Below are 26392 nucleotides of genomic sequence, written 5' to 3'. Positions count from 1 at the left end.
GCATTTTCATTAATGTGCCCACCCCCGATTTCCCTTCAGAGATGTGTAGATACTGAAGACTCCATCACCCATTCAAACCTTGACCTTTCTGCTGAGGCAGAATGGGTATTTTCTCTGAGATGGACACATCCTGCAAGGGTCAAACTGACAACACAAAGTATGATCGTTTAGTAACATCTTTGAGAGATTTCTTGCCTGAGTTGAATAGAAGCTAATGAACTCTTAGAAGTACAATACTTGACACTCAACCATTTATCTTCTGTACACATAAAATTGAAGAATGATAGATGTTTTAATGAGCTTTTCTACCATCCATTGAGATCTGTTTGGCATTGGGGGTGGGTGTCTCTGTTTATTCTCCTATAATTTGAATACAGTTAAAACATCTCAAACCTGATGTTTCTGAAGTGCAGACTTTGCTTTGGTGAAGGCTGAGAAGAGAGACAACTGTATGGATCTAAAACTCGGTGCACAGAATCTGACAAACCTGTGTGCATTTGCAGAGATCCTCTGTCATAACTAGAAGTTCAATCATCTCCCACAAATCCCAGTAAGCCTCTTTTTCTCACCTGGAACATCCTAAATGGTGCATGACCAATTAATGATGCTCAAATAAAAAAAAAATTCTTTTTCATTTTATTTATTTATTCATTTACAGTGTAGACAATCTTAAAACATGAAAGGCTAGAATGTTTTACAGGTCTCTTACTCATTCTTTGACCCTTCAGGGTAGTCTTGTCAGTACTATGGGATTTTATTCCAAGTTTTTTCAATGTTTCAAGTCTTTTTAAACTTACTTTATCAGTATTCTTCGCTCCCCTCAAACTCTTCTTTCCAAAGGAAATGATCTTGACTCATCTGAATCTTGGGTATGATTGTTAAATTAATGCAGAGACATCTTGATAGGATGATTTGGATCTTTGGGACCTTCAGTCTTGTTCAACAGGAGGAGGATATCTGAATGGTATTTGGTAATGGACAAAAGAAAGAATGACATTAATACATTTCACTGTCAGCTGTAAAAAAGTTGGACAAACTGTTTTGTCATCTTGCAGGGATTACTCCTGTATCCTTCTGGGAAAGAGTCTGCTGCTTGGATAACTGTAGTGCAGACTGATACTGAGAGTAAGTATGTTCACCGTTTAATGTGAACCTACCATTGCAGTATTATTCTAGAAAGAACATCAACAGAAACATCAACAACAACAAAAAGCAGGATGATCATTTTCCTGGAAGGTGTTTTGAATTCTTTTAACAGTTACAAATGGCCACTGCTGACAAAAGAGCACAGTCTCCCTAGTGATGGCTTGGGATGGATTCATTGGATGCTGTAATGACACAGTGACATAGGCTGAATTACCAATACAACAGAATTTTCCTAAGGTATCTCCTGTAGCAGCCAGATTGGTCATAATTAGCCCTTCTTAAATGTAAAGCTTTTTAGAAGCAATAGTGAGGTTTTTATCCCACCTCAATTTTACAGATAATAAAGCTGCTGGGATAGGAATTGACCCATGCATCCTATAGACAACCTAAACAATCCACCTGAACATTTCTTTATCAAAACCTGGTCTAGGTGAAGGTGTCCCTGCCCCTGGCAGGGGGGTTGGAACTGGATGAGCTTTAAGGTCCCTTCCCACCCAAACCATTTTGTAATTCTATGATTTTATGAAAACTAGAGGATAATTATGATTCAAATTGTTACTTCAAGTGTGTTTCTAAAAGCCATGCTAGCCTTACTAACCAGTAACGTCCATATGGATGTCACTACTTTCCTAAGTCTTTTAATGGTGCCTTACAGAGGTCTGTCACGGCAGACAGGAACTGTAGGGGCTGACTTACCATGAGAACTAACGATACTTTAAAAGGCAAAACACGCTGAATTACAGTGCCACCTGCTCCTTTCACCCCTAACAGTACATGGATGTCATATACCCTTTTGAAGACTTCTGTTAGAAATCTCAGGAACTTTTTTCTGCCATTGCTTCCCCTGTGAGCTTTTCTTGTCTTTGCCAGTGGCTTTTGGACACCCATGGTGGAGTGCTACCTCCTACTTCTTCCTCGGTCTTCCCTCTGGCTGAGTTTTTCTCAGCCTGTGACCAGCAGATTGTGTGTTACTGTTTATGCAGCTCTGAAATTTGTGGGTGACACAAAGCTGTGTGGGAGTGTTGATCTGCTGGAGGATAGGAAGGCTCTGAAGAGGGATCTGGACAGGCTGGATCGATGGGCTAAGGACAATTGTATGAGGTTCAACAAATGCCGGGTCCTGCACTTGGGTCACAACAGCCCCATGCAATGTTACAGGCTTGGAGAAGAGTGGCTGGAAAGCTGTCTGGCATAAAAGGATCTGGAGGTGCCCACTGATGGAGCTGAACATGAGCAGCTTGTGCCCAGGCAGCCAAGAAGGCCAAGAGCATCCTGGCCTGTATCAGCACCAGTGAGGCAGCAGGGCCAGGGCAGTGACTGTGCCCCTGCACTGGGCACTGGTGAGGCCGCACCTCAAATCCTGTGTTCAGCTCAGGGCCCCTCACTACAAGAGAGACATTGAGGTGCTGGAGCAGGGTCAGAGAAGGGCAACAGAGCTGGTGCAGGGCCTGGAGCACAAGTGTGATGGGGAACGGCTGAGGGACCTGGGGGGTTCAGTCTGGAGAAGAGAAGGCTCAGGGGTACCTCATCGCTCCCTACAACTGCCTGAGAGGAGGATGGAGCCAGGAGGGGCTGGGCTCTGCTCTCAAGGAACAAGGGATGGGACAAGAGGAAATTGCCTCATGGTGCACCAGGGGAGGTTTAGATTGGATATTAAGAAGAATTTCTTCACTGAGAGAGCAGTCAGGCATTGGAACAGGCTGCTCAGTGCAGTGGTGGAGTCACCGTCCCTGGAAGTATTCAAAAATGTGTAGATGAGGCCCTGAGTGACATGGTTTAGTGGTGGCCTTGGCAGTCCTGGGATAATGGTTGGAGTGGATGATCTTAAGGATCTTTTCCAACCTAGCTAGTTCTATGATTCTATGAAAAGTAATAAGAAATAGCAAGCCTAGTATGAGAGGCTCAAATCCCTAAATGGAGGGGAAGGGCACGTGCCCAATGCAAGCATTATAGGGAAGTGCAATTTGTAAACTTCATAAAAAGTGCTACCATGCCTCCTTAGAACAAACTGTCATGCATGTGGAAGTGACCTGTGGATGTGACAAGCCATATACCTGTAAACAAAGTAAATGTGGGGGTGAAGAATGAGAAACTGGGTAGATTAACAACTGCCTTAATAAATGAAGAGTGAGACTGGATGTGGAGGTCCCTTTGCCAAAGCAGACACATTTAGTCATATTATGAAGGCAATTTTATCAAATATCTTTCTTTTTATAGTATTTTGAAGATGAATAAAAGGACCCATGTACCTATCTGAAAAAGGTTTCCAGGAGTGATCTGTGCCCTGTACCTGTGATCTGTACCTGAAATGAGTTCTTCTGCAATCACAGTCAGCTGTAAGGCATCAGTTCTGCCTCCTGTGTATGAGTGAAGGCATATGCTGGCTGAACTGGGGTTTTCCCCTGTTTTAATATCAAATAGAAAAGTGAAACTGGATACCCATAAAGTACTGAATACAACCTGAAAACATCTAAATATAAACTGAATGCAACTGAGCACAACCAAAATAATTCTGATAGCTTTACCACTTGGCCAAATAGATGACATCTGGGTTGTTTGACTGAAATGATGTATTTCTGAGCTGCCTTCAATAAGCTTCCTGTAAGTTGACAGTTGGCTTACAGCAGATAAAGCTGAGTAATCACTTAATCATCAAGAAACTGGAATGAAACACTTCATGTATGTTTTAAGCTTGTATTTCTATTACATACAAGGCTCTTAGGAATGTTCCAAGATTTTGAGTAACTTCTAGATTTCCCTTTTCAGTCTTAGTTTCGTATGGAATGTTGTGAAACAAATTACTTCAAAGTATCTTTGTGGTTAACTTTGTGGGGTTGTTCCAGAGGTCTGCGGAAACCTGGATCTAGGAAAAACATGGGTAACACTATTGCTTCCAGACCCATCTCAGTTGCAGTGCGCTCTGAAGACTCTGCAAGTGGTTTTGGGGGAGCTTAACAGCCCTAACAGCAAATATAACATATATGAATCACATGTGAGACAGAAATACGCCAACCAATAGCAAACCAGCAGTATAGCCCTGAAAAGCAAAACAGGAGCAGTGGAAAACAAGCTAAGGATTTATAGCAGTGATCTAATTGACTCTAATGAATAGAGTAATGCCATCTATGATAAATTGGTAGTTTGAAATACAGCTTGGAAAAGCACCCATTTCACTTATTAAAAATATCTGTGCATTCACATCAGCAAAGGGTCATTGCATGGATGAGGGACTGGCATAGGAAAGGAATTGTCTGCTTTTGTAACACACTGCTAAGCAATTTCCACAGTCTAAAGGCTCCTTGGAACAATGGAGACTCAGAGTAACCCTGTTATGGTGTGGAGGAATAGTTTCCATGGCGTCGTCCGTGGAGCACAGCTCATAGTGTGAGCTTTCGTGGGCACCTTTGTCCAGCAAGTGGTGCTCCAGATATCACCCTACAACCAAGAAGTGTGTGTGAATGGAGACAGTTAAAGGATGAGATCCATAACAAAGAAGGCAGGGACCATAATGAATTGCTAGTATATATATACCCTCCGAAATATGTTCTGAGGAACAGAGGATCTTTTAACTGAGTCCAGCTGAGACCTGACTGAACCATCTCAACTATGCATGTCCCTCAGAAAATCTTGCCCTGACCCCAGGGCCAAGAGGACTCAAACAGATTTGCCAACCTGGAAACCAGAGAGGGGGATCTCCTCATGAGTTGTCAGTGAAATAAAAAGAAGGTACTACCACTTCTTTTACTTCTTTTGTCTTCAAAAAGAGAAATCTTGAGGATGGATAACACCAAAGTGTTTTTTTTTTCTTTTTCCCTCTTCAGGGAGATACTGGTGAATACCCTGAGGAAAAACGGAACAAACATATATATTTTCATACATTAACTCCTTTGGGAGATGTTGTACTTTATAGATTGCCACTTCTCTTCTACAGGACAAGACAACTGTCTTGATTACAGAGGGGATTTACATTAAAGGATGCTTTGATTTGGAGGCAAGAGAGCACAGAACCAGGAGTACTGGGCACTAAGTCGATCATGGAAGGTTTTGTCATTGTTAGTGAACTTTTAGACACCTTTTAGAGCTACAGCGTGAATTTCAAACATAGCCAAAGCTGATTTACCAATGTAAACTTTTCATCTGCTTTCCTTGTCCATTCACCCCTCCTTGCCACCTTGCTGGTTTGCTTTGATTTTTATAAACTAGGAGATCTTTGGTCTAGGTGTCACCTCACAGTAACTGCATCATTCTGGTGAACACTGTGGATGATCTGGCTTTCCTCCATTTTGTACTGTCTCTAATTGAGATAAAATGCATGTTGTGGTTTAACCTCAGTTGGCAAATAAGCCCCACGCAGCCACTTGCTCATTTCTCCCCTGGTGGGATGGGGGCGAGAACTAGAAGAGTAAAAGTGAGAAAACTCATGGGTTGAGATAAAGACAGTTTAATGGGACAGAAAAGGAAGGAAATTATAATAATGATGATGATAATAATGATGGAATTAGAATATACAAAACAAGTGATGCACAATGCAATTGCTCACCACCTGCTGACTGATGCCCAGCCACTTCCCAAGCAGTGGCCCTCAGCCAGCTTCCTCCCTAGTTTATATACTGAGCATGATGCCATATGGTATGGAATATCTCTTTGGCCAGTCTGGATCAGCTGTCCTGGCTGTGTCCCCTCCTGGCTTCTTGTGCACCCCCAGCCTCCTCGCTGGCAGGTCATGAGAAGCTGAAAAGTCCTTGACTTAGTATAAACACTGCTTAGCAACAACTGAAAACATCGGTGTGTTATCAATGTTATTCTCATACTAAATCTAAACCACGGCACTGTACCAGCTACTAGGAAGAAATTTAACTACATCCCAGCCAAAACCAGGACAAACTGGAGAAGAAAATGAAGTAAGCTCTAAGGTAATGTCTACACTACAGTTAACTGGGGGGGGGGGCAGTTGTCACTCAGACACAACCATCCAGATAAAGTTCATTATAGAGTATTCCTATAGCCTCCAAATTTACGCCTTTATCCTAGTGTGGGCACAACCCCCCTTGGGTGTCTTTACTGAGACATTCCCAGATCCTTTCACCATCAGATGTGAGATAATTTCCTTTGAGAAGAGCTATGAAAAAGCGTAGGTCTGTTCGTCCTTCCTCATTGCAGAGTGATGGCATTCAAGCCTGTGATAAAGCAGGGAATGGTTTCTAAATCCAGACCCCTCCAGCCTGGGTTTAAACAACACCCTTAATGCAACAGGCCATTTTCTTCAAGAAAGAGCCACGGTGCGACTTAGAGATGCAGAAGCTGCTTTGTGCCATATACTATGAAACTAGAGGAGACAGAGATGCTGCCACCAGACAGGCTCCTCCCAAGCAAAGCAGAGGAGCTGGTTACAGTGACTTTCACCCTTCACTGTTCTGCCTTTGTCTCCAGCGAAAGTGTAGCCCTGATGGATTTAAGCATAGTAAGAATTGGTTCTTCTTACTCATTCTTCAAAGCTTTATCTGGACCTCTTGGAGCTTACTAGCCACGGGATGGAAATTGCTGGGCAAAACTAGATAAATAAGCAAACCAAGATTTCTTTGTGTTATTACTTGGATCACAAATGCTGTAGGCCTGGTGACAAGGACTCCAGCTAGCAAAGGCAGTAGATTTTATTTCCAGGATATACATGCTAAGGGGCTCAGTCCCTACCAGCTACCTCAGTCATCCAGGCCTGAAGGAGGCAGAAAACAGGCATCACAGTTAAACCCCAGCACAGTGTCTCAGGTACACAGGAGACAGGGAGTACAAACCTCTCCCATCTCAATCAAACCCTACACAGTGTAGCTTCACTCAGTAGGGCAGCATAAGAAGCTGAGAAGTCCTTGACTTAGTACTGCTTAGCAACAACTAAAAACATTGGTAAAAACAGCTGAAACCGATGATCTAAAAGGTCTTTTCCAAACTAAGTGATTCTATGATATTGTGATTTCCTTTGGGGCCCTTCCCTCCAATGGCCAGGCTGTGCATTCCTTGGGTACTCCTTGTGGCCAGAGATCAGTATAATGGAATCATTTAGGTTGGACAAAACCTTTCGTATCAGTGAATCCAACCGTTAACCTAGGCAGCACTGCCAAGTCCACCACCAAACTATGTCCCTAAGTGCACATCTACACATCTTTTAAATACCTTAATATTCTCCCTCTTTAATACACCTCTGGGCCACAGAGTAAGGACATGAAGGGTATGGCCATTCTGTGAGATGAAAAGCAAGCTCAAGAAGGGGTAAACACAATCTCTACATCACTTATCACTTCTGTTACCAGCAATTGGTAAGCTACAGCTGTAGTTCCAAGCATCCACCTCAGCTTTATGGAAAGCTGAGTTCTGGTACCTGTGGTGGATTCAGCAGTATGGTGCCATGTCTGTCCACAGCAACACTGAGAGCTACAGCTCCATGCTAAAGCTCTGCCCCACACACAGCTCTGGTGCTCTACCTAAGTCTACATCTTATCCCTTTTTAATAAACTCCATAATGGGTTTCTAGCTGGGCTGAAGTGTACAGGTGATCTAGGGTGTCTTCTGTGGGGTGGCATAAAACCATAGTGTCATTTTAGGTTGGGAAAGATCTTTAAGATCAATGAGTACAGCCATTAACCCAGCACAGCCAAGTCCGCCACAAAACCATGCCCCTGAGCACCACATCTTTTGAACACTTCCAGGGATGGTGACCCCACCACTGCGCTGGGCAGCCTGTGCAGTGCTTGACAACCCTTGTGTGGAAGGCATTTTTCCCAGTATCAAATCTAAACCTCCTCTGCTACAACCTGAGGCTATTTCCTCTGGTCCTATCACTTGTTCCTGAGAGAAGATCCTGACATCCTGACGCCATCCCTGGGTCCAGCGACCAGCGCTGATCATTTCCCTGTTTCAGTGACCAGCCCCATTCTCTCCCTGGCCCCAGAGCATCCACACCCACCTCGGAGCATCGCCCGACCGTGCGAAACACTGCCGCCGTGTCGCGCTCTGTCGCACACTATCACCTACCCCCATCGCTCCTCCGAGCCACCAGGGGGCGCTGCACGTGGCCTTGCGGCTCGCCCGGAAGCGACGCTACTGTTTTGCCCCGGCAGTTCCGGTGGTGGTGGTGGGGCCGCTATGGATATCCTGAAGGGGGAGATCAGCCGGAAGCGGCAGCAGCTGGAGGAGAAGGAGCTCCTGGGGGTGAGGGGGCCGCCCCAGCAGCTGTTCGGGTGGGGAGGGTGGCGGGGGTGGCGGGGGTGGCGGGACCGGCCTGAGGTGGACGGGCGGGGCGGGGCGGGGCGGGGTGAGGTGAGAGCGGCCCGGGAGGGGGGAGGCGCTCGGGTAAGGGAATCCGGAGCTGCCGCAGGAACGCGTTTGGGGGTATTAGGAATGGGTTTGGAGGGGCGCGAACGTCCCCGGGTGGGGTTTGGGGACAAGGAGCAGGAGCGGCCCAGGATGGGGTGGGGAAGGAGTTGGGAGAAGATTGGGGGTGCAGAAGCAGCCTGGACCTTGCTGTAGGGCCTCATTGTGTGCCTTTGCCTTTTGGGGGTGGTTTAGTTAGTTATTTGTGCAGCTCGGCAAAAATGACCCTTAAACACAGGGTGAGTGACAAAGCATCGATATGAATGTTTTCAGAATGTAAGTGGACGTGAAGAGGACACTGCTTCATCCCTGGCAGTGTTCAAGGCCAGGTTAGACGGGGCTTGGAGCAACCTGCTCTAGTGGAAGGTGTCCCTGCCTGTAGCAGTAGGTTGGAACAGGGTGAGCTTTAAGGTCCTTTCCAACCCAAACTGTTCCATGATTCAGGCACTGAGAGAGGAGAGAAGTCTGTGTGACCTTTGGTGAACAAAGTGCAGTTCCCTTTCCTCAGCCCTGCTGCGTTCTGTGCATAGAAATAGTCAATAACAGAGGGGTCTGGGTGTGCCAAGTGTGTTAACTGAAAGCACTCACAGTACTGCAGTGCTTTTATAGAATCATAGAATAGTTAGGGTTGGAAAAAAACTTAAGATCATTCAGTTCCAACCCCCCTGCCATGGGCAGGGACACCTCACACTAAACCCTGTCACCCAAGGCTCTGTCCAGCCTCACGCTGAATACCACCAGGGATGGAGCATTCACAACTTCCCTGGGCAACCCATTCCAGTGCCTCACCACCCTTACAGTAAAGAACTTCCTCCTTATATCCAATCTAAACTTCCCCTGTTTCAGTTTGAACCCGTTACCCCTTGTCCTATCACTGCAGTCCCTCATGAAGAGTCCTTCCTCAGCAGCCTTATAGGCCCTCTTCTGATACCGGAAGGCTGCTATGAGGTCTCCATGCAGCCTTCTCTTCTCCAGGCTGAACAGCCCCAACTTTCTCAGGCTATCTTCATGGATGTCTTGAGTTTGGTTTTGGTGATAGTGGTTGAAGTAGGGAGCTGTGGTTGAAGGCTTTTGTAGGCAAAGTATGAAGGAAGAGCTGGAACACCTCTCATATGAAGACAGGCTGAGAAAGTTGGGGCTGTGTGGAGACCTCATAGCAGCCTTCCAGTATCTGAAGGGGGCCTGTAAAGATGCTGGGGAGGGACTCTTCATTAGGGACTGTAGAGACAGGACAAGGGATGATGGGTTCAAACTGAAACAGGGGAGGTTCAGGATAGGTATAAGGAGGAAGTTCTTTACTGTGAGGGTGGTGAGGCACTGGAATGGGCTGCCCAGGGAAGTTGTGAATGCTCCGTCCCTGGTGGTGTTTAAGGCCAGGTCGGACAGAGCCTTGGGTGACATGGTTTAGTGTGAGGTGTCCCTGCCTGTGGCAGGGGGGCTGCAACTGGATGATCTTAAGGTCCTTTCCAGCCCTAACCTTTCTATAGTTCTATGTCTATCAAGGGAAATGCTTCAGGGTGTCTGGGAGGTCTCATCAAACACATTTCTGTGTGCTTGGTGCACCATCAAGCCTACAACATGCTTTATGCAAAGGTGATTTCTCACACCTCCTTAATTTACTATAAAATGGCATCTGTTGTGTGGTTTATTTCAACAACTTTGCTGTGCTCCAACCTGGGCCTGGCTGTGCACATCAGCTTTGTGCTGATAAGTACCAAGGCCTTACATGGCAAAATATGTGGTTTGTTAAAGTGCTGATGAACACATTGTGCTTTTAACTCTGCTCATCCACATGTGCTGCAAAGTCACTATATTGCTGATTTTCAGAGGTTCTTCCAACTAGTCCCCTTTAGATGACAATGTAGACATCTCTCTGAAAGGATATAGCTGAATTCACCAAATCAAGTAAGGAAGTTTGAGCCATTTTCCACCAGGGATGTGAGACTGAAATGTTAACAGCTTTCCTCTCTTTTAGGGAAGTAAGAAATATTTCAAACGCAGTGAGTTAGCTAAAAAAGAAGAGGAGGCCTATTTCCAGAGATGTGGCTACAAGGTATGGCACCTGCTCTTCCAGGAGTTTGCATGTTTACTTTGAAGTCTGCATTTGATTATCAACAGTATAAATGTTGTTAATGATAATTGTTGTTCTTTGTTCAATCTGTTAATGGTATGCATAAGCCAGTAAATGAGAAGCCACCTGGAGAGGTATGAGTTTCCAAACCCATTTTCAATGCAGGAAAAGATGTGCATGATATACAGCTACTTAAGTTTGTGTTATGGTTTGGCTGTTCTTTCTTTTCTTTCCTTCTTTATTTTTGTGGAAAGCATGAAGTGGCTTAGGATCAAAGCTTGTCTTCCTTTCTTTTTAAGCTGTGCTGTTAGGCATGAACACTATATCTGATACAGCCACCTTCCCCTCTCTCCCTGCTCCCTTATCAGGAAAAAATGGATATCTTTGGATAATTCTATCCATTCAGACAATTTTTATAGTCTTGTCAAATGTCCGGAAAAAATCAGTACAGTGTGGGTGCACACTGAAAAGAGCTGCCAGCTTTCCTACTGTGTATTTGGGTTTTGGCCATCAACCATCCAGCACTGAAACTGTGCAACAGCAACATTTATTGTCTTGCTGGCAAAATATGAGAAAACAATTGGTAACCCAGGGTACATTTTGCAACAAATGAGTGATCTGGAAGGCTTTATCTGCCTTGTGATGGTGTCAGGGCGATAGTGTCCTGGACTGGAGAGAATGTTTGTTTTTGTTTACCAGTGTGTGTGTCTGCCTGCTGCCTGATTATCTGTGTATGGGAGGGGGGATGCATTCCCTTGGGGAAGATAAAGGCTTGTAATCTTGTTTGCTGTTACCGGGCACAAACAGGAGCTTTGTTTTCAGCTGAACTTTACGGAGACAGTGGCTTATTCTGAAACCTTGATCTGTTTGTATAATATTTGAACATCAAAGCCAAAATGATACTCGGAACCTGCAGTATATAGTCGTGAGAAAATGTTCTGTGAATCCAATCACTCTTCCAAGTGGAAATACTCCATGATGCTTCTGAGTATTGGTTTGAATCCTTCAGAACCATCCATGGTCGTTCAAACGGTGCTGTCTGTGCTGCTGCAGCACCAGGTTTGGTTTGAAATGTGACCCTGCATAATGGTTTTAAAATAAGTTGCTTTGTTTAGTTTAGTTCCTTTTTAGAGCCTCCCAGATTTCTGCATTTGATCTTTGCAATCTTCATGACATGTAGAATACAGACTGATTTCTTTTTTAATTCAGGAGCTGTTTTGCTTTGCTTAAACTTAAGGAATTGTAATAATTTGACTTGCTTGAAGAAAGCACTGAAACAAAAATAACTGTGGTAAAGATATCACTTGGAGTCTAGCTGACAGAATGGATCAAATCTTTTCCCTCAATGCTGCTGTCTCTTTATGATTTCCAGAGTGTTTGTAAGTTAAATTTTGTATATATCCTTCTGCCATGGGAGTATACTTCTTTATACCTGTATATATTTTCACAGTTCTTCCTTATTTTCTCTCCCCCATCAATTCCTCCTTTCCTGCACTGGTGGAAGTTTTCTTTTTCCCTGCCCTTTGTGTTAAGCATTGATTGGATTGTCCTTCCCTTGTTTGGAGAAACAGCTGTGCTTGTAGGATTGTTTTCTGTGTTTGCTAGAATAGTTTTGAGTATAGATTTGTGGCCAAATCTTGTAGCTGGTGCCATGGGGGTGAATCCTTACAGCCACATGGAGTCATGCTGACACGTGTGTGCAAGACTCAGTCATTGGCCTGAAAGAATAGAAAAGCTTCTTTAAAACCAAATCATGTCTGATACCTTCATCAAATTGATCAGCCTGAATGCAGACTGGGAGTGACAGTGTGCTGCCCACACAAGGAGAATGCTGCAGAGTGCTGTAGGATTAAGTTTCCCTTTTAGCAAGTATGGTAAGGAAATAAATTCTACTAAGGAATTTAGGAAAAAAAACAAGATATGAGTGAGTACTGGAAATGCTTCCTTATTAAAGGAATACTACCAACAGCAGTCTGCTCAGGCTGTCAGAAGTGTCACACTTGATCTTATAAAGGGATGCGTAGTTCCATGGCTGCTGTCTCAAAGTTCCTTTGATCACAGAGTTGGTTTGCTTTATTAAAATATGGAGTAATGAAGAAGGAAAGCTCTGTTTGATTCAGGGACCTGCTTTTAGATTAAGAGGAGTTGCTAATGAGATCCTATCCCTATGAGGAGCTGTAGGTGTCTTTTTTTTCCCTTTTTTTTTTTCCTTTAACCCATAAGAAACTATGACAAGTTTGTTAGAAAGATGTTGTTACTGTATCAAAGCACTTCTCAAAACCTTGAAGAAGCCATGGATCACTGCTAATAGTACTTGCCTCACTGAAGCTATGGGTAATAAACATTTTAAGCTGCAATTGCACCAAAAGAAGCAGTCCCATTCTCTCCCTGCCCTTGGATTTTCATTTCTGCCCTTATATCCATGCATGTGCTGTGCCTGGTGAGTTGGATGAGGAGTTAAGTGGGCTGGGAAGGGTCCTTTCTTTGTGTTTGCCAGGTTGTTTTCTGTTTAAATCATTTCCCCCATCTGGTTCATCACATGGTAATGCAGATGCTTTTGCATGGGGAAGTAGTAAAAAGCAGGGGCAGGAATCAACAAGCAAAGGGTGGATTTGCTATTTTCGGCACCAGTGCTGACATCTGCCTGTTAAAGTGGTTGGCAAACTTTAGCAATTATGCTTTCCATTTGCTCTAGAGACTGCTACCTGCAACCTGCAGAAGTGTTAGTTTACTACTGATACTTCTAAAATTTTTTATTGTTCTGTGATAGACAACAAAATCTATGAAACTAAAGGTTTATATTGTTATATTAAAATCTGTGTTAGAGTTCTGAATCTTCACATTGCTAGTAACATATAGGATTGTTTGCACTGACAGCTTAGTAACTTTCTGTTGAATGTAGGTACAGGAGGAAGAAGAGGAAGAGAAACCACTGACTTCGTCAAATCCAGTGCTGGAGCTCGAACTAGCAGAAGAAAAGTTACCAATGACCCTTTCCAGACAGGAGGTAAAATCAATTGTCACAGTCCTCTTGATTTTAGAGCAAGTGCATCTGAAGTCTCTTGTTAGTGCTGGTTTTCCCAGTGAACTGTACTTCTTATGGCAGCTGTATTAAACAGTGTCTCAGTTGATGATCATCACTCATCAAGGATCTGCTGTCCAATTGAATGCATATGGAGGTACAGATAGGTAGAACTCCTTTGTCATATGGATATGCACAGATGTGCTATAATATTTTACAGCTCTTTCAGATGGCTTCTGGATTAGACCCTAAATATCACTATTTTCTTTGGATAATACTGATACTGAAGATGGCATACTGACTTTTTTCCCAGGAATCCCTCCCCACGCCCCCCAGCTTCTTTTTCTTAATTGTTCTGAACCTAAAAGAAACTGAGTTTTGGAAGTTCACCTTGATTTCTAGAAGAAACATTCCTGAAGTCAGAGCAGCTGCTGTGTTCTTTGGGTTTTTTTTTGCAAGGTTAAAAATGCCTGTGTGAATGTGAGTTCAGAAATACATCTATGCCTCAAAGCAGAGGAGAAGCAGGAAGCTCAGAAGCACAGACTAAATTCTAATCTTGGAAATACTGAAATTCACAGCTGAGATAATCCAGTGATGTCACATGTCCCCTTAATTTTGCTGTTTTTCCCAGGGGCATATCACAAGACTTGCAATGTTGGCTGTTGGTTTCATGTTTGGTTTGAGGCTTGGTCTCTTATGTCCTGTGTAGTGCACACTGTCTCACTGCTATTGAACTACTTGGGTGGATGAGGTTTAGGTGTTGCTGTGCCAGCAGTCTCTCCATCCTTGGTTTTGTGATATATCAGTAAGCCTGTTGCCTAATACACTAAATGAATAATGGTTAAGTATAAAGAGATTTAGCAGCAATGTGTAAAATAAGGAATCAGGAGAATAAAGTTTAGTTTTTGGCTCTGCCCATGATTTTGCAAGTCAGTTGAGGGAGGCTTTTTCACCTCTCTTATATCTACTTTAAAAGTAATTGTCCCATTGGATTAGGGACTTCATATAGCAGCCTTCCAGTGTCTGGAGGGGGCCCATAAGGATGCTGAGGAGGGACTCTTCACTAGGGACTGTAGTGATAGGACAAGGGGTGATGGGTTTAAACTTAAACAGGGGAAGTTCAGGTTAGATATAAGGAAGAAGTTCTTCACTGTGAGGGTAGTGAGGTGTTGGAATGAGTTGCTCAAGGAAGTTGTGAATGCTCCATCCCTGGCGGTGTTCAAGGCCAGTTTGGATGGAGTCTTGGGTAATGTGATTTAGTGTGTGGTGTCCCTGCCCATGGCAGGGGGATTGGAACTGGGTGACCTTAAGGTCCTTTCCAATCCAAACTATTTTATGATTCTTTGGTAAATCATAGAATGGTTTTGGTTGGAAGGAACCTTAAAGCTCCAAACCCCTACCACGGGCAGGCACACCTTCCACTTGACCAGGTTGCTCCAAGCCCTGTCCAGCCTGGCCTTGATCACTGCCAGGGATGGGGCACTCACAGCTTTTCTGCTTAAGAATGAGAACTTTTAGCAAATCATCTTGCAGCTGCGCTGGAACAACCTGCAGCCTGGTAACAGAGTGGTTTTGTTGCCCTATGCAAGTAGGTGAGTGAGATTATTGTCAGGCTCCTTGGCGATTTTGAGAACAGTTTGTAAGCTGGGACAGAGGGATGATTTTGTGTATTTGTGTAAACAAGTCAGAGCAGGAAGAAGTTAGGCTATATCAAACAGCCTGGGATTTTAGGCAAAACTGGTAATGTTTTGAATGACCTTTCCCTGAAATACTGTGGGAATTTTATATTTAGATTGTAAAGTGTCTGGAACATTTTTCTACTGCTTAAAATATTGCCATTTCCTTTCCAGCCCAGCTCAGGTTGTTATCCTAAGCAAAGCAAATAGATCAGTCATTCTGGATTGTATTTTGCTTCCTCTACGAGTTTGTGTAAGGGAATGCTTTGATTCTTCCCAGGTTATCAGGAGGTTACGAGAGAGAGGTGAGCCCATCAGGCTGTTTGGGGAAACAGACTATGATGCATTTCAGCGCCTGAGGAAGATAGAAATTCTTGCACCTGAAGTGAACAAGGTAAGACTGGCTTGTTATGAATTAGTTACTTATTTGTGGTGGGATAACCAGTGAGAAGCCCTATAAAAGTTACTGAAAATCAGTTTCAGTAACTTATAATTTTCAGGAGGGAGGTGTAGTAAAGAGCAAAGAGAAACATCTGCTCCCTCTCATTTATTGCCTGAGAAAGTATGCTAAATGTCATCATTTTGCTCACAATTGCAATTCCTTCTGTTAAAGAGTTAAACCCTCGAAACCTTTTCAGCTGAAAAATTAGCCTCTGGGTGGCAGTAATAGCCCAGCCTGTGCTGTTAACCTGCTTTTAACCAGCAGAGGCAGTCATTTACTGTTAAAACTATCCTGTGTTTGTGATTATATGCATCTCTGAGAAGGTACAGGTAAGGAAGAGGAAGACTGCATCCTGTCTTACTTGTATGTGATGATTTTTCATCAAAAACTTGTTGTGGAAACTTCATTTCCCACCACTTCCCTTTAAAGTTACAACCAAATAAAAAAAATGACTAGAAGAGACCATAGTTAACCTATTTATTCCTTTTGTCTTAACAGATCAGTTAAATGAGGAGATGCAGTTGAGGTTTGCATTCATGGTTCACCAAGTTTGCAACCCAGCTAAGAAAATGACAGTTGGGATTTTCTTCCCTAATTTGTGGCAAACTGAGTTGTTTGAAACATTTTAACTGGGGCTGCTCATAAAAGAAAAGCCTTTTCCTGTTCAAGTCTTAAATAAACATAACTAAATGTTGAAATATGAGTATTTGAGCTAATGAAAGCTGCCCCTCCAGTGACAGCAGTGACAGTAGTAGGAGTATTAGGAAATAGTGAGCTCATAAATAGGATTGTGATGGATTTTTGTGTTTATATGTTTCAGCCACAATGTGTTGCTTAAATGTAGATAGTCACTATAACCGTTTGTGGTTCAGGCATTTTTAGACTTCTAAATGATTAATAAAACCACTCCAGACAGTCAAGTCTGATGACGGAAGAGGGGAAATAACTGTGCAAAGCTATTCCCAGTGGAGTGGCTGAATTTATCGTAGGGTAAGAAATGTCATACTCCTTTACATTTTATGTCTCAAGATAGTAATGTCTGTCCTTTAACTGTGACTAAGCCGAGTCTTACTCTATTTAAAAGCAGCCCTGAACTTTATATATGTGATTTTAAACTATTTTTTAACCACCTAAAACCTAGGGGATTTTAAACACTTAATCTATATGAACCATTCTGCTATGTTTAAATTATCAGTAATAAAGGGAAACTACATAAATGTTTTATGGGATAGTACTGAAGGAGTGTTAACCTTATTTACAGCTTTTTTCAGGGCAGATGGGAAGACTTGTAGAACTGGTGAGCGTTATAGTCTGTTTTCTGTTTGTTTGGGGGTGATTCAATGCATTGCTTCGAGTAAATGTCTTGAAGAAAGTCCTAGAAGTCGATGCAATCCTCCATGGTTTTCTGGTGAAAGTACGGTTTAAGGTCTTTTTCACAGGTCTGGACATTGCAGAAGTTGATGCACCTGCTTTTTGTGAAGTGCTGAAGCAATCCAGAAACTGTTCTCTGAACTCAGTTTAAATTCAGACCACAAAGCTAAACCTTTATGCACGTTTTTACAGAATTTGGCTTCTCTTAAACAGAAGTTGAATGCTCACAGTGACAGTACTGAACTGCTTTTATTTACCTGAGGGGGTTATTGTAAAATGGTCATCTCTCACCTTTTTTAGGGTCTAAGAAATGACCTGAAGGCTGCTTTGGATAAGATTGACCAGCAGTATCTGAATGAAATCGTAGGCGGCCAAGAAGCAGGAGATGATGACTCACAGAATGACTTGAAAGTCCATGAGGAAAACACTACTATTGAAGAACTAGAGGTATGTGATGGGTAGATTTTAATGAAGAGATTTTAGATGTAGTACATTTTTGTGAGAAAGCTTTTTTGTCAGGTTTGTTTTGACAAACTTGTCTTGTTTTCAGCATCGAGCTTGGGCATTCTGAAGTATCCTTAAATATGGTCTTGGGTTGCACCATAGGGGCCTACAGTATCCAAATGGTCTTTGTTAACAACACCTCATCAAAGAGGGGTAAGAGTTGCCTGCAAGGAGAGTAATGCAGTTAGGATTCCCTCTGCAGGGGAGTTAGAGTTAGAATTGGAGAATTTGATACAAATACATTACCTGGTCATAAATTCTAAAGCCTTTCCAATAAGTATCTGAGAGGGTAATAGGCTTAGTACTGCTGAATTTTCCCTATACCAGAAAGATGGGACTCTGAAAAATAGACACACAGAAAGAATGTCTGATATAAAATGATCTAGGACAAAAAAAGAAGTGAATATCAGAAGTAGGCAGATCACAGGAGATATCAGAAATGCAGAGACCATGTGTCCCAGAAACTTCAGTGCAATGGCTCCTCTGTTCTGAAGGAGCACCATGGTATTTGTGAAAGTGAGTGGAGAATGAGTGCCGTGAAATGCATCCAGCACCTGGGATTTCAGGGTAAAATTTGGAACAGCACATCAACTTCAGCTGCAGACTTTTACCCTTAATCTTTAAAATCCTTTGCAGGAGTTAATCTTCATAATGTGCCTCCAAAAGTGTGTTTAAGAAATAATCTGATTTATAATGGAAAACTTAAATGATTGAATTATTATTAGGATATAGTCCTTGGCTTTTTTGTTAGGATACCAGGGGTCCTGGTTTAAAATAACAGTAGTACCAGCACTGATAGCAGTTGTAATGGGGCTGCATTTTACCCTTCTGTTAGCTCTCAAAATATCCCCTTTTTGGGGTTGTGGGGCAGGCTTGGTTTGAGCCATGAAAGTAATCTTTTGTTTGAATACACTTCAGTCTTAATTTTATATTACTTTAACTACTTACATAAAAGCTTACACTGAATTGGGTTCCAAATCTATGAGATACTTTAAATAAGACTCACACTGGTATTGTGAGAACAAGCAAAATAGATTATAAATCTAACTCTACCGCCTGGAAATGTTTCTCTAAAGGGGTGTTAGTGTTAGCAGGTTTGAGGTTTGGGTATTGGAGCACACTGCTGGGGGTTTGTGGTGGTTTGTTGTTTTGGGGTTTTAGTAGATTTGTTCACTCAATTTCACAGTTGCAATGAAATAAAATGGGAAACAGCCCCACAACAACAGAGAATTGGAATAGCTTAACAAAATAATTAGGTTAATTGATGGCTTTGGGGATCTCAGCAAATGCAGCACACCCACAGTTCCCCTTCCTGCAGTGCTGTCAAACAGCTGCTAATGATGCCAATCATTTAGTGGTTAATGAATGAAAAATTGCTGTTGCAGTGACTTTGCAGAAATAATCATATTGGCTTTTTGACTGTAATGTTTTTAATAGATTAATGAATATCAGGAGCATATATAGCTGCTGCAGTCCGTTTCATAACTTGTGTTTTGGATTACTGCTGGACTCTGTTAGAGCTCACAATGCAGAGAATCGTGCTCTGCTGTGGTGGTGGTGGCAGACTTCTAGACAACTTGGAACTAATTCATAGAATCATAGAATGATTTGGGTTGGAAAGAACCTTAAAATCATCTAGTTCCAACCCCCTGCAATGGGCAGGGACACCTCACACTAGACCATGTCACCCAAGGATCTGTCCAACCTGGCCTTGAACACTGCCAGGCATGGAGCATTTACCACTTCTTTGGGCACCCTGTGCCAGTGCCTCACCACCCTCACAGTAAAGAACTTCTTCCTTATATCTAACCTGAACTTACCCTATTTAATTACCTCTTTTCTTCTGTTCTAGGCTTTGGGAGAATCCTTAGGACGGGGTGATGATCACTATGACATGGACATCATAACAAAGTTCTTGAAGGTAACAAACTCTAATAGATTAATAATTCTGTAGCTGTGTTATATTTTTTACTATCATGTAGATATATCTTGTGAATAGAAGGGATGGTTTTGACTGCTTGTAGAGAAAAACTCATGTTTAAGATGTGGGTTTTTTTAAATGCTTTGCACTCCACAGCTTTGGTTAGTCACAATAGTGACTTCTGCTAGAGCTAGGAAAGAGTGTTCTTCACAATCTGGTCCTGCTTTTTTTAGATAAAATAAATATGGTTTTGATTTCCATGTGGTCATTAAAGCAGTTGTACGTAGTTGCTTCTATATACTACTAGGACATTAAACGCTTCCGAGGAGTCCCTGCCTCCCTTCCCCAGGAACAGCACAAGCTGAAATGAAATGTCACGTGGTACTGTAATGTGAAATAAGAGCATTTTAAAGGAAATCCACTGGCTTTTCTAAGGAACCAGATTCAAGTGGATGGTAGAAAATTGTTTCCTTGTTTCCTGGCAAGAAGCCTGTATTGCCTCTTATTTGAGTCAGCTGGTCCTTGTGTAACTACTGTGATGATCACAAGTCACAGTAAGAGTTGGAGCTTTTGTTTGTATTTATAAGATACACCATCATTTTAATGTAGTTTGGGCTGGGCAGGGAAAGCAGGCTCAAAAATTGCTTTCCAGGTGAAGAGAAGGCACATTTGATGTGTTTTCCTTCTGGTGCGTTGAATTTTCACTGTGATCTTCACCATTCCTTAGGCTCCTATGCAGGAAAACTGCCCTGAAACGTCAGCATCTTCTGCTTAAGATTTCTGGTCTTCTTACGTATTCATCCTCCTTCCCTGCAGTGATACCTGCAATGATGTTTCCTTGTTTGTTTTTTTTTCTGTAAACACCTATTTATACATGCTCCCCCCCCCATCTTTTTGTACTAGGAGGGTTGTTCCTCTCCCTCCTTGTGTATCCTTCTGAAAGAGGCTTCTTGGAGCCTTATTTCAGATTTCTCCAGAGAACCTGATTTTGCCTTCATGGCTTAAACTGTTCCCATCTGTTTTGCCGAGGAAGCCAGTAGATGGTAGTCTGACATAAATGTGCTTGTTCCTTACACAGTTTCTTCTTGGCGTTTGGGCTAAGGAGTTGAATGCCAGAGAAGACTATGTGAAACGGGGAGTGCAGGGGAAGCTGAACAGTGCCACGCAGAAGCAGACAGAATCCTACCTGAGGCCACTCTTCAGAAAGCTTCGGAAAAGGGTGAGTCACTTTTAAATGTCACTATCCTGTAAGAGTTTACCTTCTGCTTTCAAATGTAGTGTCCTTTCCTAAGCTAATGTTACCTTCCCTGAAGAAGAGAGATAAGTGAGTTTGTCAGAGTTTCTGCGTCTAGAGCACACGACTCCCCTGTTCTGATGTTTTTATCTTGATCAGTGAGTTCTGCCTACCCAGTGCTTTTCCAAGTGTTGCTGAATGTCTTACCTGTTCATTAGGTTGCAAACAGGATAGAATTGGAATTGTATTTTGCACTTTGCCGCTAGCTACTAGGTGTAACCACTTAACCTCTCTTTCTTCAGATCCCTTATCTAAATGTTTTCCTTTGTTAAAGTCCTCCAGCTAGGGTAGTTGCTAAACTCTGTATAAATGCTGAGTAGGATGATTTTCCTGAGCTGCTATTCTGAAGTAAATATGTCTTCTTCTTCTTCTCCTGTAGACACTTCCTGCAGACATCAAGGAATCAATAACAGATATCATTAAATTCATGTTGCAAAGAGAATATGTGAAGGTACGTTTGTTTGCACTCTTCCAGCATATTCAGACTGTTTGGTTCTAATAGATGGAGTTTCTTACTTCCAACATTCCCATTCTTTTTTGCATTTGGAAGATGCACACAGTGTATATCCAAACAAAATGGAAACTGGCTGTGAAAGGTTTGGCTCCCAGTAGTGTTTGATCCACAGCCTGTCAGAAGATCTTTTGAGGTTGGTGAAACTGCAGAGCTTTGAGAAGGGAATTTTTCTCAGAGATGGTTATATTAAGTTGCAGAGAGGAATCCTCTGTGGGAAACCGGATATTGGAAGGTTAAATGAAGTTATTGAATTAATAGGGATAGGGTGTTGATTAATTAATTAGGAATTAATTGAGTCAAACTGAGTTATTGAATACGAGATGCTGTCCCTTTCTGTGGCGATGCTTACATTAGCCAGCCTGGTATGGTTGAGGTATGGTAATGAAAAGCCTTTTGGACAAAGTCTGCTTACTGGAGGAGGCAGAAGCACTTTGGCACACAAGATCAAAGGCAGTGTTGGCTTTTGTTTGTAGCTGCCTTCAGAAGTAGAACTCAAATACCAATAGCATTTGCTTAAGCAGCTTGTGTATACAGAGGAAACCGAGCTGTGTTTTGCCTTTAAATTTCTAGTATTTCATATTATTCTTGTGAGGAGTTGGGGTAGTTTGTCAAGTAAGCAGTGAGCCTGCTCCTGAAAATAACTTCAGATAGCCCAAGGAAAGTTTAATCTAAATCTGAAAATAGAACTGAAAGTGTGGGATTTATGATAGTGGGGTTTTGTTTGGGGGCATTTTATTTTCTGTTGGTTGTCATCATTAGGTTGAAATTCCCTTCCCAATACCTCTTCAAACAAAGTAAGGAATGTGTGGGAATGTGGTTTATCTCATGGGTTAGTCAGCTGTGCTCTTCTCTCCTGGGAGTGCTTGGCTTTATGTAAATTTCATGGACTCATTTTGGGGGATTTGAGTGTACATTTGGAAGTTTTGGGCTTTTCTTATTTGTTTGCTTTTTAATTAAGTTACTGAGCCTTTTACTTTTAAAGGTACTCATATCCTCTTCCATTTTGCTTCCTAAGAGACTTGCCTTTTACTCGCTGCTGTTGTCTTCTGTGCTGTTTTGCTTTGTGCAGCCTAGTAAATGCTCAGCCACCAATTCTTACCGCTCTGTTAGATGAACAGCTGGAAAGAGTTAAACTTTGAAATCAACACCTGACAGCAGGCAAATGCCAGGATGCAAGTTGTGCACTCAACCTTAATTAACCCTGTTGTGACAGTCCCGGAAGGGTCTTTAATTGCATGTTCACATACTGGGGTTCATCATGTAACTATATTTAAATCAGTAAGTAGTTGTTTGATGAAGACTTCAGATTTTGCTTCATGTCCCTTCTTGAGATTTACTTTCAGCTGTCTGCAACCCCCTGCTTTGTTCATTATTCACCTCCCAGTGCCAGCTGGGAAGAAACTGTGTGCACTGGTCATGATTGCTGCTTCTCACTGTATAGTCTTTAAATAGGAGATGGTAAACGAACGCTGCATCAGTGAGTCTTGTGGCTGCACGCTAATAGTAGAGGAATGTCCTGCTCCATGTCCTTCCTGGAGCTTCTGTGATTGCATGTGTCTGTCCCACTCACTTCCTGATTCTCAGTTGTTGTGAGTTGTTCTAAGCTCTGTATTTCTCTTCCTTTCTCCCTTTCTTTCTGTTAATTTTCCCTTCAAGTTTTATCCCTGTTCTTCCCCAGGGACTTTGTCTGCTACAGCTTTAGGAACGGGGTCTGCTGTCTGGATTGGGAAATTTCAGATTGATTTACTGCTGCTACTCCTCCCTTCGTAAATGTTGTTACAAATGTGCTTATTTAACCCAGTTTTGTGGAGTGCTGGTTCTCAGCCTCTTTGGAAGCTCACCTCCCTGAGGGCTGTTAGGCCCCAGTGCACTCCTCAGGTCCATGCACACAACATCAGCCTTCAATGGGTTGTGCTTACAGACAGGCTTCCTGGTCTAGTCTGCATCTGCAACAGATCTAAAGGTGATAGCAGAAGAAAAACTCATGGGAATCTGAGAAAGCTGAGTTGAAAACAGTCCCTGCTGAGGGCTGTTTACTAATTTTCATTTTAATCAAGGTGATTAAACTGTCTTATCCAGTGCTTTCTTTCATCAGGTAAGGTCCATGGTTCTTGCTTCTGTCAGAGTAAACATGATTTGTGTTAGGAAGATGCGTTGTGAAATTGGTTAATACCATGCAGTGAGACCTGATTCAGAGAGACTGGAATAGGTGTTACTGTATCCAGCTATACAATGGATGCTTTCTCATGCTCTTTCTGTTTTGTTAAGAGTACCTGCACTGTGTTTCTTCAGGCAAACGATGCCTATCTCCAGATGGCCATTGGAAATGCTCCCTGGCCCATTGGTGTCACCATGGTTGGTATCCACGCTCGAACGGGTCGTGAGAAGATCTTCTCCAAGCACGTAGCCCATGTTCTCAACGATGAAACTCAGAGGAAATACATACAGGTAAGGTTGGCTTGGGGAATCCAACTGATTCCCTTTTGAAGTTAGGGGATCTTTGAGGTGATGTGGACCTTAGTTTGGGTCAAGCATAACATCCATTTAATAGCTTATCCGGGACCTGAAGGCTCTTCAGTGCTGGGCTGGGAATGGAGTCTAAAGGTTTTTTTTACCTCTTAATTGTTGTGATCCTACATGAACACCAAAGTAGCTGTGAAGACATGCTCCTCAGTTCCTTCACTGTTTAACTGTGCAGAATGTATTAAATTTAATCTCTGAAATACAGTTCTTCTGACTATTTCTGCAACCAGATAAATGCTTTCATTTTTCAAACATGTCCCTTCAACGCCATGGATTTGAAAGTTTCAGGTTCAGTTCCTCCAGTGCATATTCATACTCATGTTGTGAACTTTTGAGTTTGGAATTAGCAGCAGTGGTGTTTTTGCCCTCTAACCTTTCAGTGCAGTAAGTGTACAGGTCTGAGGAAACAAGTCTTCTCTTGTTGTATTTTGACATGTATTTGCCTCCTGCCAGCTACAGTTGCATTGAGATAAAGACCTTCTGGCTTAACTCTGAAGCCTCCAGAGCAGCATCTTGGAGCTCAAAGCTTCTGGCAGGGGAAGCTTATGTAAATGTCTTCCTGCTGCAGCAGAATTACTCTCTTTGCTCTTTGACTTCTGCAGATGGCTGCAAGCAAATTGCTTGCAAAAAGAAACTTCCTCTTCCACTTTGAGTCTCTTTGTGTTAGGGTTACAAATACAGCTTCTGGTTTCTCCTTAACTTTATTTTTTAATATCATCACCTGAGAAAATAGCATCTCCTCTCATATTGGAGATAACTTGGGACTTCAGAGGAAGAAAGGTGAATAAAACAACCAAACAAGCCCCCCATCCTAACCCCAGAACAGCAGCCTTTTCCTTTTAATTCTTAAGCTTTAAAACCCTGTAGTCTGTGAGGTTGGTTTAACAGCTGCAGGTTTATCACAGAATTGTCCTTGTGTTGTTAATTCCTAGGGGCTGAAGAGGCTCATGACCATTTGCCAGAAGCACTTCCCAACAGACCCGTCCAAGTGTGTGGAGTACAACGCGTTGTGAGGCTCTGCAGTGGTCAAGCCGTGACTCATGTTTCCATCTCCAGGATCCAGAGAGGGTTGAAGAGACAGCTTGTGCTTTACCACCAACAGAACATGGGGGGTGGGCTTTGAGGAAAAGCACAAAGCAGCAGGTTTTCCACAGCTTCTTTTTTACAAGCCCCATTTATTTAGATTTCTCTTTAAATCTATGCTTTATCCTGAACACATCCAGTCTGCAGCAGAGGGGGGAGGTTCGAAGGGTTTATGACCAGGGGACAGTGAATCCTTGCCTTTATTTCACTTTGTTATTCAGGGAACCGTGCAGACTGAACTGTTTCCCGTATCTCAGGAGCTTTAGGTGCGACTCAGCCCTGCAAGGAGCATATGTGGAGCTTTTCTGGCTGCTTTCCCATTGGAGACTGATGCGGGGAGGTGATTAGAGGGAAGCAGTTGAAGTTGAATCTTGGTTGTTTCTGTAAATATGAAGACTTTATTGGCTAATCTTTCATGTGGTATTTATCAGGAGGGAAAAATAAAAAGGTTTCTATATTTCTCAGCTCAAAACTACAGCCTGGCTCAGTGCAAAGGGGTTTTGATCTTGAATGCATCTGATTTGGCTTTTTCTTCCTTTTATAACAGTGTTTTTAATAGAAAACTTCTGGGCTTGAGGGAAGTCATCTCATGGCTCTTGAGGCTTTCAAATCCCATTTTTATACATATGGAGAAAATCCTGTTCTGCTGGGTATTGCAGAGAAAATAATTAGGACCTCCCATGACCACATACAGCATTTCTGGTAGCCACAAATCTTTACCATTGTGCATCTTGATGGTGAAGAAACTCACAGAAAGGATGATGTCTGATTCAGATGAACTTTGGAAGTGGTGCAAGGCAAAAGGCTGAACTTCTGTGTGAGGTTGGTGAGGTGCTGGCACAGGGTGTCCAGAGAAGCTGTGGCTGCCCCATCCCTGGCAGTGTTCAAGGCCAGGTTGGACACAGGGGCTTGGAGCAACCTGCTCTAGTGGAAGGTGTCCCTGCCCGTGGCAGGGTTTGGAGCTGGAGGAGCTTTAAGGTCCATTCCAACCCAAATCATTCCATGATGAAATATTGTGGTTTAATTGCAATAGCAGTGGTACCTCTGCAACAGCGCTGACAGGTCCTTCTCCTAAGGAGCCTTTCTAGGATCTACAGAGAAGCTCCGAATGGGTTGCTGATCATTTCAGTGCTGCTCATAACTGCAGCTACACACACTTCTGAGCTTCCAGACCTTGCATCTGTCTGGTCCCCTAGATCCAGTCAAGCCAGGTGCACTCTTCTGCCTCTGGAGAACTGTTTCCTGTGCAGTCAGTGGAGGAGAGGGTCTGGGGTTGGGTTCAGGCAGGTTTTTGAATCTGGCATCCCGTTACAAGATGTATCTCAAGGCTGGACAGAGCCTTGGGCAACACACACCTAGTGTGAGGTGTCCCTGCCCATGGCAGGGGTTAGGACTGGATGATACTAAGGTCTTTTCCAACCCAAACCACTCTGTGATTCTTCGGAGAGTCTCTGTGTTCT

The 26392-nt window shown here is 42.9% G+C and overlaps 1 protein-coding gene and 1 long non-coding RNA gene across 4 annotated transcripts in view; both read left to right on the top strand.

The window, feature by feature from the left end:
* LOC130606292 (uncharacterized) overlaps positions 1–26392 on the top strand; it is a 68663-nt gene that overhangs the window by 37922 nt on the left and 4349 nt on the right. The gene's annotated exons all lie outside the window — the stretch shown is intronic.
* Positions 8210–25389, top strand: PRPF18 (pre-mRNA processing factor 18). 3 transcript variants are annotated; one of them, XM_057422505.1, is made up of 11 exons: positions 8210–8349; positions 10487–10564; positions 10694–10716; positions 13485–13589; positions 15561–15674; positions 17394–17540; positions 19450–19518; positions 20597–20737; positions 21192–21263; positions 23619–23774; positions 24782–25389. In XM_057422505.1, the coding sequence occupies exons 2-11, from the start codon at positions 10552–10554 to the stop codon at positions 24860–24862; spliced, it is 921 nt and encodes a 306-aa protein (XP_057278488.1). In that variant the 5' UTR covers positions 8210–8349; positions 10487–10551; the 3' UTR covers positions 24863–25389. The 3 variants fall into 3 exon arrangements, with proteins under 3 accessions (XP_057278488.1, XP_057278486.1, XP_057278487.1); XM_057422503.1 differs by having other exon boundaries at positions 8215–8349; positions 10690–10716; XM_057422504.1 differs by lacking the exon at positions 10694–10716 and having other exon boundaries at positions 8215–8349.

Source organism: Pezoporus wallicus, unplaced genomic scaffold (genome assembly GCF_028554395.1).
Source record: "Pezoporus wallicus isolate ANWC-B61680 ecotype Strahan unplaced genomic scaffold, APGP_CSIRO_Pwel_v1 contig_3058, whole genome shotgun sequence".
NCBI lineage: Eukaryota > Metazoa > Chordata > Aves > Psittaciformes > Psittacidae > Pezoporus > Pezoporus wallicus.
This window is presented reverse-complemented; position numbering and strand designations above follow the sequence as displayed.

What these genes read in the sequence shown, in the direction of transcription:
- PRPF18 (XM_057422503.1), top strand. Translation starts at nt 8,284, where the DNA reads ATGGATATCCTGAAGGGGGAGATCAGCCGGAAGCGGCAGCAGCTGGAG. An exon ending in TCCAGAGATGTGGCTACAAG is followed by an intron (nt 10,565 to 10,689) that starts GTATGGCACCTG and finishes GGTATGCATAAG; the next exon opens with CCAGTAAATGAGAAGCCACC. An exon ending in ATGAGAAGCCACCTGGAGAG is followed by an intron (nt 10,717 to 13,484) that starts GTATGAGTTTCC and finishes TGTTGAATGTAG; the next exon opens with GTACAGGAGGAAGAAGAGGA.